We start from the raw sequence: 13,321 nt of genomic DNA, 5'->3' as shown, positions 1-13,321 counted from the left end.
GCCTCATGTGCCGCAAATAAAACAGTTACAATCAGGCTATCTACCACCCATGAGGCTGGCGTACATCATCTACAGGGATGTTTTATTGTAATCGTTCCAGCCAACTAAGTGAAAATCACCATGAGGAGATCGGAATCGGAAGATATCAACGACATCGACGTTTTGCGTCAATTGGCAAAGAAGGACCGAGTCCAGGATGTACGAACTGCCATCCTGGTTGCCATCTCAAGGAAACACGTTCGACCCACGGGAGCCGTAAAGTGAGACTTTTGATCTGTTCTCTCACGGTCTTGGCGCACGGATTCTGGAGTGCTAGCGGCTTGGCATCACATGCTAGCGTACACAAAGTGAGGTCTTGCGGCTGGAGTTCGCTAGATCATGAACGTGTATTTCTCTTGACTAAGATTTTTATCTCTCTTCACATTGAACGGAACGCCAGAGGGAGGTAAATGTCATTCAGAGGCGACCTACGCTGCCAAACGTGAAGGTACGAAGTGCGCACCGCTTCAACTAATGCACAAATCTGAAATCCAACCTCTTACTTCCCGAATCACCCAACCCTTCCAAATGCTCCCTCCTCTCCTCATCCGTCATCGCATTCCAAACCCTTTCCCTCCTCTTATTCCTCCAAATATAATACATCTTCGTACCCGGAAACATCAAAATCGCTACAACATCAATAATAATCAACACCGTATTCCCGGTGCGATAGACGGGAGCGTCGTTGGAGCGATAGATATTGGAGCTCGCGATGTTTCCAAGCTGGACCATCATGTTGTAGGCGGCTGCCGAGACAGAGCGAGTTCGTACGGAGCCGGAGTTGCGAGAGGCCCAGGCGACGAGGATGGCGTGGCAGTAGGGATAGGAGAGGAGAACAGTGATAAGGGCGAAAGTGCCCCAGGCATCTTGCTCTGTGCCGGACCAGACTCGGAGGGCTATGAGGCAGGGAAGGACCCAAACATTTTGCAACGAGGCGATGAGAGATCGCTCGCCGACCCACTCGCTGAGCCAGGTTAAGCCGATGAGTGTGAAGCAGCTCGCTACCGTCGACGGGATCGTAAGCAAGTTCGTGTTGAAGGGTGAAAAGCCCAAGCTTCGCAGAGATAACGTAAGGTATGTCGTTGGAGGACCTATCGGGATGAACACGATCAATCCCATAGCATATATTGGCCAAATATCGAAGTCGCACAGAGCCCTCCAGAGACGCATTGGCGTGATAGCCATGCGGTTGTGCATGTCACCTTTTGTAGGGTCATCCCGGAGGACCTGTGCAAGTTAGCAAGTGCTCAAACCCGATTTTAGATGACATACCCGATTGACAACAATCCCAACCTCTCGATCAGTAAACCACCCCTTCGGCCTGAACCAGGTCTTCGTCGCAACGGCAGAAGCAGGCATCAAAAAGAAGGCCGCAACGCCGACCGTCAGGGTGATCAACGCCTCGATTAAGAATAACCACCGCCAGCCAGACAGACCATCAACGCCATCGAGATGAAAGAGAGCGAACGCAAGCAGCGAAGTAACCACACCCGTGAGATCTTCAGCAGTCCAGAAGAACGAAAGTCGAAGAGGTAGCTCTCCACTCTTGTAGAAGTACGATAACCAGAGCACCAGGTCTGGAATGAACCCGCCTTGAAGAACACCGAGGAGGACTCTCGTAGTGTAGAACCCAGCCTTGCCTGTCATTGCAGCCTGTGAACCCGCAACGATAGACCACAGGCACATTTGCGTCGGGATCCACCGATCTGGGCCAACCTTCTTCGATATCAGTTGGGAAGGCAACTCGGCGCAGAGAAAGGCAACCAAGTTGATGGTGTTGCCGGTGTTGTAATCGTTCGTTGACAGATGCAGTTCCTGAAGCATGTTGTCGCTGACAGCCTGGGAAAGATTCCCGCGGTCCGTTTGTAGGGCGAAGAACATTATGCAAGCCCAGAGACAGACGTGCCTGGACCGATTAGCCAAGTAGTCAGTAAATCCAGTAGATGACAGCGACTCACAAATCGAGTTTCCAGACGAGTCTCCTCTCCTCTTTGGCAGTCCACTCAAGATCTGGGTCCAAGACGTGTCGACACTCATATGAGGCATTCTCGTATACCTTCTGCCAGTGTGCCAGGGTCTTGGGGTCCTTGAACGGGTTCAATTCGGCATCACTATGTTCTGAGTCGCTTGTGTCGGGAGTATGCACCGAAACGTCCAACTCCTTTGGGACGGGGCTGTTATCTCTTGTCTCACCGTCCAGCGAATGCACTTTGTCGTCCATACTAGCGACTGTCAATGTCGAAGCATTGAATGATGCTGATCACAGAGGCGTTTATATGAGACCCGATAATTCACATTACACTGAGGCGTTGAAGAAGGATGTGCTACTTCGTTGAGAAGGTCGGCACGCCATGTGCCGAATATCCATCGCACGCCATTCGACGCGTGGGCTCAGCATGGTGAGAAAGGTAACATTCTCACGGCATGATACCCTTTGTACAGCGCAGTATTACCTTCATGGGATGCTGAAGGGGTCATCAACACAGTGGTGAATGGGATTCGCATCCTTCGCGAGTTCCCAAACGAACTTCACGTTGGGCAGCGTGGGTTGGATTCACGTCATCGCCACGAACCGGCAGTTTTCCGGAAGTCAATTGCCACGCATGCCACGCCATCTTGCGTCTTGCACATGGTGTGCTTGGCGATAACACCTGCCTGATCGGGAGCTAATGCAGTTCGCAGCCTCGCGACTGGGCCGTGAAATCTTCGAAGGATCATCACGCTATTTAGGGGTAGCTTGGCGCAATGCTTGAAATCTAGACGGACAGTCGATCTGGTTGAATTCGCAGTAGTCCGGCGCAGATCTGACGATACTGGCGGCGGAGAGATCGTCAAGTCTACCTCTTTCTAATGTTGTAAATCGAAAGCCGTATGAGACGAAACGACACATCGAGAGATCCGAACGTTAAACACTGCTGGTGCAGAAAAAAGGCGAACAGGCATGATTTGGTATATCAGCCAGATCAGGTTTTTTTGCCCATAATAAGCTCGCTCGATAGCCTTGACGAAAATCAAAAGCCGGCTAAAGCCTGACGATAGACTGAGCCATACGTATAACCCAAGTCAGTTGATCCGATATAGAAGACATGAACGGATAGCTACCCTACTTGTCTATTAAAAAGACAGCTCCACCGCGAGCCTGGAACTTGAAACTGCAGCAACACATTCGTGGGACACCCGGGTTTTACCAAGCGTCATATGCATACTCTACTAGGGGCGGCCTGGTAAGGAATGGGGACCTCTTAGTCTTCCCAGGCAAAGATACTCGTGGTGATCTGCCCTTAAGGGAAAAGAACTGAACGTCAGCAATGGTTCCCGCTTCCCGCATGCATAAGAGTTTCTGGACGAGTCCTTGGACAAAACACCCCTCCCTTTGTTAAAGACTCCCTACTCCCAATTCCCAATTACTGGCGGAAAAATCCCGCTCTTCCTGCCTACGGTATGGAAACCCCATTTCCAAGCTTCTCCTCTCGAGCAGCTCCCAATCTACGATTATTCACGACGAGGTTCCAATAAGGCTGTTCCATACGCACACTTATCCAACTCCGTCGAACGGCGCGAGACCCTTGTTGTCAAATATGTTTCTGCAGCATGGAATACTCACATCTCTCTGGCTATCTTTGGCACAAAATAGCTCTCGAGGGGAGAGATGATCACAAATGAAACATCTCTGGGCGTGCTCGTTGAGAAAGTATCTCGGACAAGAATGTACGTCAACGCTACCGTATTGTAGATCAACCCAGTGAGATCAAGGCCGTGGTGCACAAAATGTTCATCTCTTACTCTGGAGCTATTCTCACACCCTTGCGAAGAGTTCCCACGCCGTCCTCGAACATCAGCGGTCCCTGTCCACCAACTAGCCACTACATCGCCGCCTGACTAACCTCCTCCGCCGCATCCACCATAATAACACTCGAATTCCTCTGCACATCCGCCACGCCCACACACGTATCCTTAAACAACAAAACCCCCGTATCATGCGGCTCAAGCGCCATCTTGACACTCCCACTCTGACAGCCCAAATTCTTCCCGGTCCACGCATTAATCACGCGGTAAGGATTATTCGCGTTGAGTTCCGGAATCTCGTCGAAGACGGCCGTCATGGTCCGGCGGATGGACTGCGTGTTGAGCATGGCGACCATGACGCCCTTGCTGGAGGCGCCGGACCAGTACTCGGCGGGGTTGGTGGCGTTGAAGGTCCAGTCGGGGTTGGTGCCCCATTTGTACGGGGCGGCGGAGGCGCCATATACTGGGTCCTGGTTGAAGGCGAGGAGGTGCTTGTTCTGTAGGATGTTGATGTTGGCTTGGGAGATGGTGGAGAGGTCTGTGCCGATGAAGAGGGGCGCTTTGAGGAGGGCCCAGAGGGCGAAGTGGGAGCGGGTTTCTTGGACGGTGAGGTTGCCGTTGCCGACTTCGAGGAGGTCTGGGTCGTTGTGGCCGCCGAAGGAGGCGTGGGGGGTGATGAAGGAGTTGATGTTGAGGATGTTGGCGATGGAGGGCCAGTTATCTACATGGCCATTTCATGTCAATATGTGCGGGGAGTTTGATGGGCTCTTTCTTACCGCTAATATCATTACTCGTCCTCCAACTCTGCGCCGTCGCATTCCCCCAAGTCCACGGCTCATCATTGCCCCACTCACACACACTATAAAAGATCGTGCGATTTTGCGCCTGCAACGCCTCGCTCATGATCCTGTACCGCAGAGCCGTATACTTTTTGCTGTAGTCGATCCCATCAATAGGCCACGCCTGCGCACAGAGCGGGGAGGTATACGCAATTCCGCTGGCCCCGCCAACACAAGTGCCATTGACGATGTTGGCGGGGTTTGTAAAGAGGAAAGTGGCGTCGGCGTTGCATGCCTGGCAATCGTCATACCAGTAGTCGGGGATGCCGCAGTTGTCATACTTGAGGTAATCAATGCCCCAAGCGGCGAAGGAAGCGGCGTCGACTTGTTCGTAGCCGATAGAGCCTGGATAGCCGGCGCAGGTTCCACTGCCAGCGCTGGAATAGATGCCTGCTTTGAAGCCCATGGAGTGGAGTTTATCTGTGAGGCCGCTGATGCCGTCTGGAAACTTGGTAGGGTCAGGGACGATTTGGTGGGTGGTGTTGTCTCTTCCGGATTTTATAGACCAGCAGTCGTCGAGGTTGACGTAGTTGTAGCCGGCTTTCAGGAAGCCTTTTGAGACGATGTAGTTGGCAGCGTCGAGCATCTTGGTGGCATCGATGTTGCAGCCGTAGGCGTTCTATTGCGTTCTCGTCAATGTCATGTCCACCATTCTCTTTGCGGTGTTCTCACCCAGCTATTCCACCCCAACGCAGGCAACCTTCCCGTCCCATCATCATACACGAAGCCCAAGGCCACAGGCAGCGCAGAGAGCGCCAGTAGAGTAAAGCCAGACATGTTCGCAACCAAGAATGCTTAGCACAAGAGATCAAGGCGATATCGGCGAGGCATCTTCATCTTTATATCGACTTCGCTTCAACGGAGCTGCATCCATCGTCATATCAATTCGTATTCGCAAGCCTTCAGCAATCCAATGAGTTGAAGTAATCATGACCGTGGACGTCCCGAGAAGCTTTCCTGCTTGGCGCATGGAGGATTTATTGTTGCAGAGAGTAGGAACATCCTTTTCTGCAGTCCCCGCATCATAGCATTGCGTCAGGCAGAGATCATCAGTTTGTGCCGCAGTGGGTTGAGAGAGCCGACCAAAAACGGATGGCGGCGTTGTGGTTCCTGCGCGAAGGAGTCGAAGAAGCTGGAGAAGAGGTCGGGTTGTGGAGATGGTTGCAGTTACAAATGGGGATTGTGCATGACTGAGAATCAATAAGTCGGAAAATCGGATGAAAGATTGTGGTAGTAGGCAATGATCTTTGTATTCTTTCCCTTGGCCTAGACTGCCAATACTTTCAGCCAGCAGTGAACCGCACATGGCATTCTGAAGTCATCTCGTACCTGCCTTGTCGCCCATTTTACTGCTGCCTCGCACGGCGTCCTGCTTCGTGGACTTCTCTCCGAATATCAAACAGCACATCGTCAAAGGCTCGCTCATCTTCCTGTGACCCGAACACCATCTTGGGAATGTCGGACAGGACCCCATACAGTCGGGCCAAAATGTTCTTCGGCGACGCAGAGCCAGCCGATGAAAAAGGTCTATCGGCTTCTTGATCAACATTCTCTTCCTGTGATTCGCCCTGCCTGAGCGAGCTACCAGCATCTGAAGCTCCTTGTGAAAGCCTTGCAGCCTTCCTCGTGACTGGAAGAGCCGGCGTCTCTGCCACCACACTAGTCTCTTCTTGATCGTCCCTGGTGGCATTGCTGACGGTGGAGGCACGACGCTTGAGGCCTGCCTTCACTGTAGAGGTCTGACTCGACTCGTCAACAGGATGCTTTCTTGGTCGACCACGGCCCCGTTTGACGGGCGGCTGTGACGCCAGTTGTGACTCTTCTTGTGCCGAGGGAGCAGGATCAGATTGCTCCTGAGAGTATGATTTCCTCGGACGTCCGCGCCGACGCTTGATGTGCTGCTGTTCCTGACTCTCTGAACTCACATCTGGTCCGGCTGCTGTCTCAGGTTCTGGTACATCCTGAGACGTGTGATCCTTGGCCTCGACAGACAGCGAAGGCCGAGGCCGGCTGGCGACAACGATCTCCTCTTCGATATCATCATCTTCGCCATCCCCTGGAGGGAAAGGTTGACTGCCAGTCAATCGTTTCCAGAATTCCTTGATTGGCGATGGTGATGCCTTCTTTGCCTTCTTTCGAGGTGAATCTGTAGCGTCCAGGGCTCGCTGTCGCTTCTTACCCCCTGAGCGGCCGTCTTTCGGAGTTGATCTAGTACTGCCAGCATTGCTAGGGGTGGCAGTCTGCTCGAATTGCTCGATGAACGACTCTTCAACTCTCGATGGGGTCTGCGAGCCCCAGTCTTGTGAATCGTGGGTGGCAGCCGGTGACTGGCGAGTTTCCTCTACTTCTTCGTCTACTGGCGCATCCACCTCAGTTCCCTTGCCCGCCGCAGCTGCCGCTGCTTCGCGTTCTAGCTGCGCATTAGGCAACGTGTAGTCCGAGACCAAATCGCTGGTAGTACGCCGTTCCGCCTCTTCTCGTTCAGCCGGCGGCGCGACGTCCTGGCCACTCTCACCCGCAGCTTCTTGCACTGCATCGGGCTCGTCAATATCGACTGTGGTCTCGTCGACGCGGTCCAGGTCATCTTCCTGCAAGTCCTCAGGTCGTCGCGGTGGCGAGGATGGCGGATCGATGATATCGGTGGCATCATCATCGCTGCATTGATCTGGCTCTTGCACCGTACCACTCGCACGAGGAGTCGGCGAAGAAGGCAGGTCATCACTCATCGGATTGGCATCTGCTGGAGCTGTTGGCGTCGTTAGCGCTTGATTGCCATCATCTCTCTTTGCAGCATCAGAGGAGAAGTCGAGCTTCTTCGCAATGGTTCGGCCTTTGCTCTCTGACCGTCCAGGGCTTGAGGACAATTCCGGGAACATCTGCGCGTCTCCATGCTGTCTGGCCTTCACCTCTTTCTGGTGCTCGGTCAACATCTGGGATTCCTGAATCGCGGGACGTGCTGAAGTAGAATCGATGGGGGCGAACTCCAGCTGCGAGTTGTCGTGTCGTAAGCGCGCCTTGGGTGTCGATTTTCTCGAAGACTTTGTTCGCTTCTTCGTGGCCGATGTTGCGTCGGACAAGTAAGGAGTGCCAAGGGGACTGTTGAACAAGAAATTCGATCGCCTGGAGGTCGGCATCGGGCTGCGTGCTTTCTCAATATTTGTGGACGGCGAGACCTCCTGTGATTCTGCAAAAACAGGAAGCTCAGCAATTTCAACATTGTAGGTCTCATCGTCTATCAATCCAGGCAGCTGCATGTCCGCTTGGGCGCGTCTCGCTCGAAGGACTGGCAAGAGCTTGGCAGGATATTCGAGAGTATCTTGACTGCCAAACGATTCGTTCCAGAAGGTGATGGTATGATTCACAATGTCCTTGCTGGGGCTTGCCAAGCCGGCAGTCACGAGCGGTTCCAGAGCTTCAAGCAACACACTATCCATCTCTGGAAAGCTGTGCTGAACAAGTCGAAGAACGTCGGCCCAAAGCGAAGGAAGCTCGGCGGATGCCTTTCGCATGCCATCGTCTGTCTCTGGCGTGGAGAGCGGAAACAAGGCCCTACTGCGGTCCTGTGCAAAAAGACTCAATGCAGTTTGCAATCTCTTGAGACTGCTGGGTATGATCTTTGCAGGACATCGTGAGAGAAACTTGGTGATAGCCGCGAAGTGGTCGACAACGACAGCAACAGAAACTCGCTGTCGCTCTTCAGCCAGGTTCTCGTAAGTATTCTGGGAAATGGCGCTGATCACGCTGTAGACCAGGTCGAAAGGGTCAAAGACAGCCGCGGAGGTTTTCGAAGGCGGATCCAGGCTGACTGACCAGAGCGCTTTCCTGCTCTGTTCCAGCTCCTGGCGACTTTTAGGCCAGACACCGTTCTCGAGGATGCTTCCACAAATCCGCAGGCCAGCAGCCACTGATAGGTCTTCATGCATATCGAGCAACGACTTTGCAAGCGGCTCCATGACACCTAGAGCAACGCCTCCATCACCTCCATAGTGCTTCGCGAAATTGCATGCCGCACGGTAGAGTTGTGTCGCCTTTTCGGAGCATAATGAGGACGATGGATAGTTCCGTAGGCCAAAGATGATGACATTGAGAGCCGAGCGGAGCGTGGTGCCCACGGTCTGGGAGTTGTGCTGGAGAAATGCGGAAGTCTGCCTGACTAGAGCATGGACAGTGCTGTCAGCCACCGCAGCCCAAATCTCTTCACCGTTGTCTGCAGAAGGGTGCTGATCCGCACAGAACTGCAGCGAGCGGTGCAGAAGACCAATTGTCCCCGAAGCTGATCCTCTGGCGCCGGCAAGTAGATCCAGGTACCAGGCAGCCGAGCGCACATATGCGTCGCTCGCGTCTTGGCGCTGTGCTGGCTGATAGTACAGGGCGAGTAGAAAGACAAAAGGGGAGTAGGCCGTCTTTTGATGTTTTGACGTCCTGTTGGAGGGGGTTGGAGTGGCTTCCACCTCGTCGGCATTTGTCTTTGCGAGGAAGTCCTCAACAAAATGAGCCGCGCCTAGCGCCTCGACACAGATGTCGAGAAGCAGCTGATATCGATCGAGCCACAGCGAGATCTCGACTGGTGTCCTCGATGTAGCAGGGGTATGCCATAGCCGGCGAAAGAAGTTGATGAGTTCGGCCAGAGCGATTTTGAGCTCGTTTGAAGTCTTTACTTCCTGGCTGCCAGCTTCCGCGACAGTCTGGAACAGGGACCTCCAACAACCGTTCGCCGCTTCGTTGGCATCGGGCGGTGAACACATCCCGGCAGCAATGACGGGCTCCACCACTTTGATGATGCGACCTAATCGAGAGCGTACCCATTTGGCGTCCAGCGATGGAAGGTCCTCTGGCCTGATTGGTGTCGATTCAACCGCAGCATTCTCGTTATAAGTGGACTTCTTTCTCTGCAGCAGGCCATGGAGCAAGCGACAAGCGTGCGCATGGGTACGTCGACCAGACTTTACAAGCTTCTCAATCCCCTCCTCTACATACAGCTTCCATGCTGCGTCGAGTTCCTCGTGAGAAAGATTCGGCCGGAGTCCAGTATTAAGCAGGTGACAGTAGCTTTGAAGAGCAAGTTCGTTCGCCTGTAAGGTGAACTTGTCATTGCCGCGTCGGTCCAGAAGAGCCATGATCGGCAGTCGTAGCATAGACCGCATCGACAGTGAGGTCGAGGAGTCAGGTGAAACTGCAAAGATTAACTTGTTCCAGGCAATGTGTGCGTGGTGCTTGACTGTCATGTCGCCAGAGTTGAGACACCTTTGGATGGTGGCGAGAAACAGTCTGAGGCGAGGATACCTGTCGAGAGGCTTTCGTTTCGATCGGAAGAAAAGTATGACGGCCACCCAGATTTGAGGCACAAACTGGGCAAGTTCCTTGTCGGAAGTCATTTCCATGAGTCTCTTGTTGAAGTACTCGCAATAGACGCTGCCTTCGTCTGTCTCGGCGTCGAAGAGCTCGAAAAGAGTTTTGCTGGCCACTGGGTATGAACCCAGTCGCAGAGCAGCGTAATGGCAGGCTTCGATAGCCCGGATGCGAGTGTCGTTGATACTGCTGAGCAAGCCTGTCAATACATGCCCAATCCAGTCTTCCATCCTGCTGAGCATGACCGAAGGCTGCTGCGTGACAAGCTTCTGGTAAACCGTCAAGCGAGCTGCAACCACGCTGTTCCCACTGCAGCGCTCCTCGATTGTCTGTAGAGAGGAGAGGATCCTCTCGACCTTGCTGCCGGTGACGATGCTGGAGGGAAAGTGCTGCATCATAAGAATGTGTACGTGTGCCTTGACGATAGGTTTAGGGGCGTCTGGTTGCTCCAGAATGACGATAGATCGGTCGATTATGAACGTTCGGAAGTCCACATCCAGTGCCTGCTCGGTGGTAGCATCCCACAGAAGAGCAGAGGTAAGGTTCAGCGCCTGAGTGACGATCTGCAAATCAAGACCTTCCCCCTTGGAATCCTTCCAGGCCATATCGCGGGTAATGAACTGCTGTAGCAGATCCATCTTGTCCACCAGCGCTTCTCGCTCTGGGAGATCAGAGTATTGCTTGAGAGCGCCATTCAGACACAGGTATGCGTCTCGACGCCCATCTCGCGAGGTGCCGGCAAGTTGCTTCAGGACTGACTGCAGCATCTTGCGGAAACTTCCTGGTTCCTGAGGCGAGAAGTAGCTCAATCTGCATTCGACATCATCCGGAGTCGGTGGCAATTGCTCGATTGAACGCTTCAGTATCGACTTCAAGGGGCCTGAGCTTCGCGGTGCTGGTGAGTCGTGGGCAACTCGGGGAGTATCGGAGGGGCCTGTGATCTGAAGTTGATTTGTCGGTTCGAGGACGAAACCGACCTTCTTGCTCGCGGTGGAGCCTCGCGGTTGTGAAGATTTTGGAGGCGGAGTGTCGGTCGACAACGTCACTCTCGCTGATGAGGCCGGCTCTGATGTATCTTGGTGTCCCTCGTCCAGAAACCGCAGAGCATCCTCCACGGTCTTGTTGGTGTCGGGGGAGAAGAGGTCTGTCTTGGAAGTGTCTCTCGGCGGCGTGGGCGGACGAGCGGGCAGATGACTGAATTTTGAGGCGCCTTCAGCAGGCGAAGACAACATGATGAAGACCCTCCCGACGCCGACAGATGCTTAACAACAAGATGGAGGAAGAGTGTTAAAGCGCATCGCTGTTCTTCAAAGTGAAGATGTAGAAGTGATGAATGGGCAAGCGCCAGTGATGGAGAGACGAGGTTGGAAGACGCGAAATGCCCGGGTCACGCGTCCTAGCGCGAAAAGGCCCGGCCCTTTCGGCTTCCCCGGCCCGAGCTTCGCTAAGCTCCAAGCAGTGACGACAGCAACATCGAAGCACCACGAAACAGCTCGACTTTGGTGCAGCGTAACACCAGATCCTCACAGCTACGGCTGGCCTCCATTCCGACCTCACTCCCTCACCGGATATTTGCCTTGAAGAAGCTAAATACCCTCTCCAACCCAAACCCCATCCTTTCCGCCTCCCCACAAAGTCAATATGCTGGCCATTCGACCCCAAGATACGACCCCAGTCGCTGGCTCGGCGGCTGTTGAAGGTGCGAAACATGCTCCCATATATGCACCTCGAACACGTGCAACGCTAATTTAGCTTGCATCAGGCACGGCTGAGGTCGACAGGCTGTTGCTCCAGCTCGAGCAGAATCTGGAGTCCGCTAAACTGTCCCTGCAACGTGAGTGAATGGCAACTTAAAGCTTGCCTTCGTATGCTGACGGACATCAGAACAAGAAGACATACTGGGTCAAGTAAAGGTTCTTGGTCGACGGACTGAGATTGCTGGCCCTATCTTCACAAAAAGAGTACACAACCCATCTTCAGAACTTGTTATGACATATACTAATTACGGCAGGGCATCTCCGTACTATCAAAATATGGCATGGACCGAGAAGCCAATCCTGCATCCCGCGAAGCACTACGATGTCTCGCAAATGCATTTCTCCTCAATGAACCATCCCGACAGATCTTCGTCGATCTTGGCTACGCACCCAAAGCCGCCGACCGGCTAAAAGTCGACAATCGAGACGACGAATTCCTCATTTCACGCATCCTCTTCCTCCTAACCTACAACACCAGAATCGACTTCGAAATCCTGGTGAACGACCACAAACTCGCCGACAGCATCAACCTCCACATCCTTCGACATGCCAAGAACTTCTCCAAAACCGGCCGCAGGAAATCCACCACCTCCCCCCTCCAAGATATGGCCATGGTCGAGACCTTGAAACTCATGTTCAACATCACCTACTACTACCCCGACCTGATCCCACGATTCACCCCCTCCGTCGAACCCCTCATCAACATCATCCTCCACCACCCGCTCCCATCACCACCCCTCCAACCACCAATCACCTACCTCCTCAACGCCCTCCTCAACCTCGACCTCCCGGCGTCCGAAAAGAAAACCCGCATCGGCCCCGAAGCTCGCTCAAGCCCGCTTTTCCCCTACTCCAACCCGGAATCCGTCGTCGACCGCCTCGTCACCATCCTCTCCACAGCCATCACCAAGCAACCCGAGCGCGAACTCGACCAAGCCGCCGCCCCCCTCTGCACCCTCCTCCGCCGCATGTACGACCTCGCCACCCCGCAAATGAAATCCTGGATGCGCTGGCTCCTGCTCCCCAACCCCAAAGACCGCGACAGACCCCTCGGTCAAGGCGAGACCCTCTCAGCGCGGCTCCTCCGCCTCTCCACCTCCCCGAACCTGCCCACCCTCCGCGAAAACATCTCCGGCCTCCTCTTCGAACTCAGCGAAAAAGACGCCACCAAGTTCGTCAAGAACATCGGCTACGGCTTCGCATCGGGCTTCCTCATGAGCCACAACATCGAAATCCCCTCCAACGCCCTCGAAGCCAGCAGTATCTCCAGCGGGGAGGACGCCGAGCCCGGCGCGGACGTGAATCCCATCACGGGACAGAGATACTCCGCCGAAGACCGCGAGGGCCCCCAAGTTGAAATGACCGAAGAGGAGAAAGAGCGCGAGGCTGAGAGATTGTTCGTATTATTTGAGCGGTTGAGAGCGACAGGGGTGGTGGATGTGAAAAATCCCGTACAGCAGGCGATTGATGATGGGAGGTTTGAGGAGTTGGATTGAGGAGATTGAAAATCTTCCTTCTTTCTTTTTCACTTTTGACGGCTGGATGGATAGG

General features: G+C 53.9%; 4 protein-coding genes across 4 annotated transcripts; 1 reads left to right on the top strand and 3 right to left on the bottom strand.

Moving 5' to 3' along the window:
• Positions 1–510: 510 nt before the first annotated feature.
• Positions 511–2,260, bottom strand: M409DRAFT_63789 (uncharacterized protein; the record flags this gene model as incomplete). The annotated part of the gene is made up of 3 exons (XM_033815767.1): positions 511–1,266; positions 1,312–1,945; positions 1,998–2,260. 3 exons carry the CDS (start codon positions 2,258–2,260, stop codon positions 511–513), a joined length of 1,653 nt encoding a protein of 550 aa, XP_033672413.1.
• A 1,642-nt stretch (positions 2,261–3,902) lies between these two features.
• On the bottom strand, positions 3,903–5,441 carry M409DRAFT_50952 (glycoside hydrolase family 27 protein; the record flags this gene model as incomplete). The annotated part of the gene is made up of 3 exons (XM_033811680.1): positions 3,903–4,546; positions 4,602–5,283; positions 5,337–5,441. The coding sequence occupies 3 exons, from the start codon at positions 5,439–5,441 to the stop codon at positions 3,903–3,905; spliced, it is 1,431 nt and encodes a 476-aa protein (XP_033672412.1).
• Positions 5,442–6,010: 569 nt separating this feature from the next.
• On the bottom strand, positions 6,011–11,245 carry M409DRAFT_63758 (uncharacterized protein; the record flags this gene model as incomplete). Its single annotated transcript, XM_033815750.1, has 2 exons — positions 6,011–6,517; positions 6,605–11,245. 2 exons carry the CDS (start codon positions 11,243–11,245, stop codon positions 6,011–6,013), a joined length of 5,148 nt encoding a protein of 1,715 aa, XP_033672411.1.
• Positions 11,246–11,654: 409 nt separating this feature from the next.
• On the top strand, positions 11,655–13,266 carry M409DRAFT_63757 (uncharacterized protein; the record flags this gene model as incomplete). The annotated part of the gene is made up of 4 exons (XM_033815749.1): positions 11,655–11,712; positions 11,776–11,847; positions 11,922–11,926; positions 12,025–13,266. 4 exons carry the CDS (start codon positions 11,655–11,657, stop codon positions 13,264–13,266), a joined length of 1,377 nt encoding a protein of 458 aa, XP_033672410.1.
• Positions 13,267–13,321: the final 55 nt, after the last annotated feature.

The sequence above is a fragment of the Zasmidium cellare genome, assembly GCF_010093935.1.
Source record: "Zasmidium cellare ATCC 36951 unplaced genomic scaffold M409scaffold_5, whole genome shotgun sequence".
In the NCBI taxonomy this organism is placed as follows: domain Eukaryota; kingdom Fungi; phylum Ascomycota; class Dothideomycetes; order Mycosphaerellales; family Mycosphaerellaceae; genus Zasmidium; species Zasmidium cellare.
The sequence above is the reverse complement of the archived record's forward strand: the minus strand, read 5'-3'. Positions and strand labels throughout refer to the sequence as shown.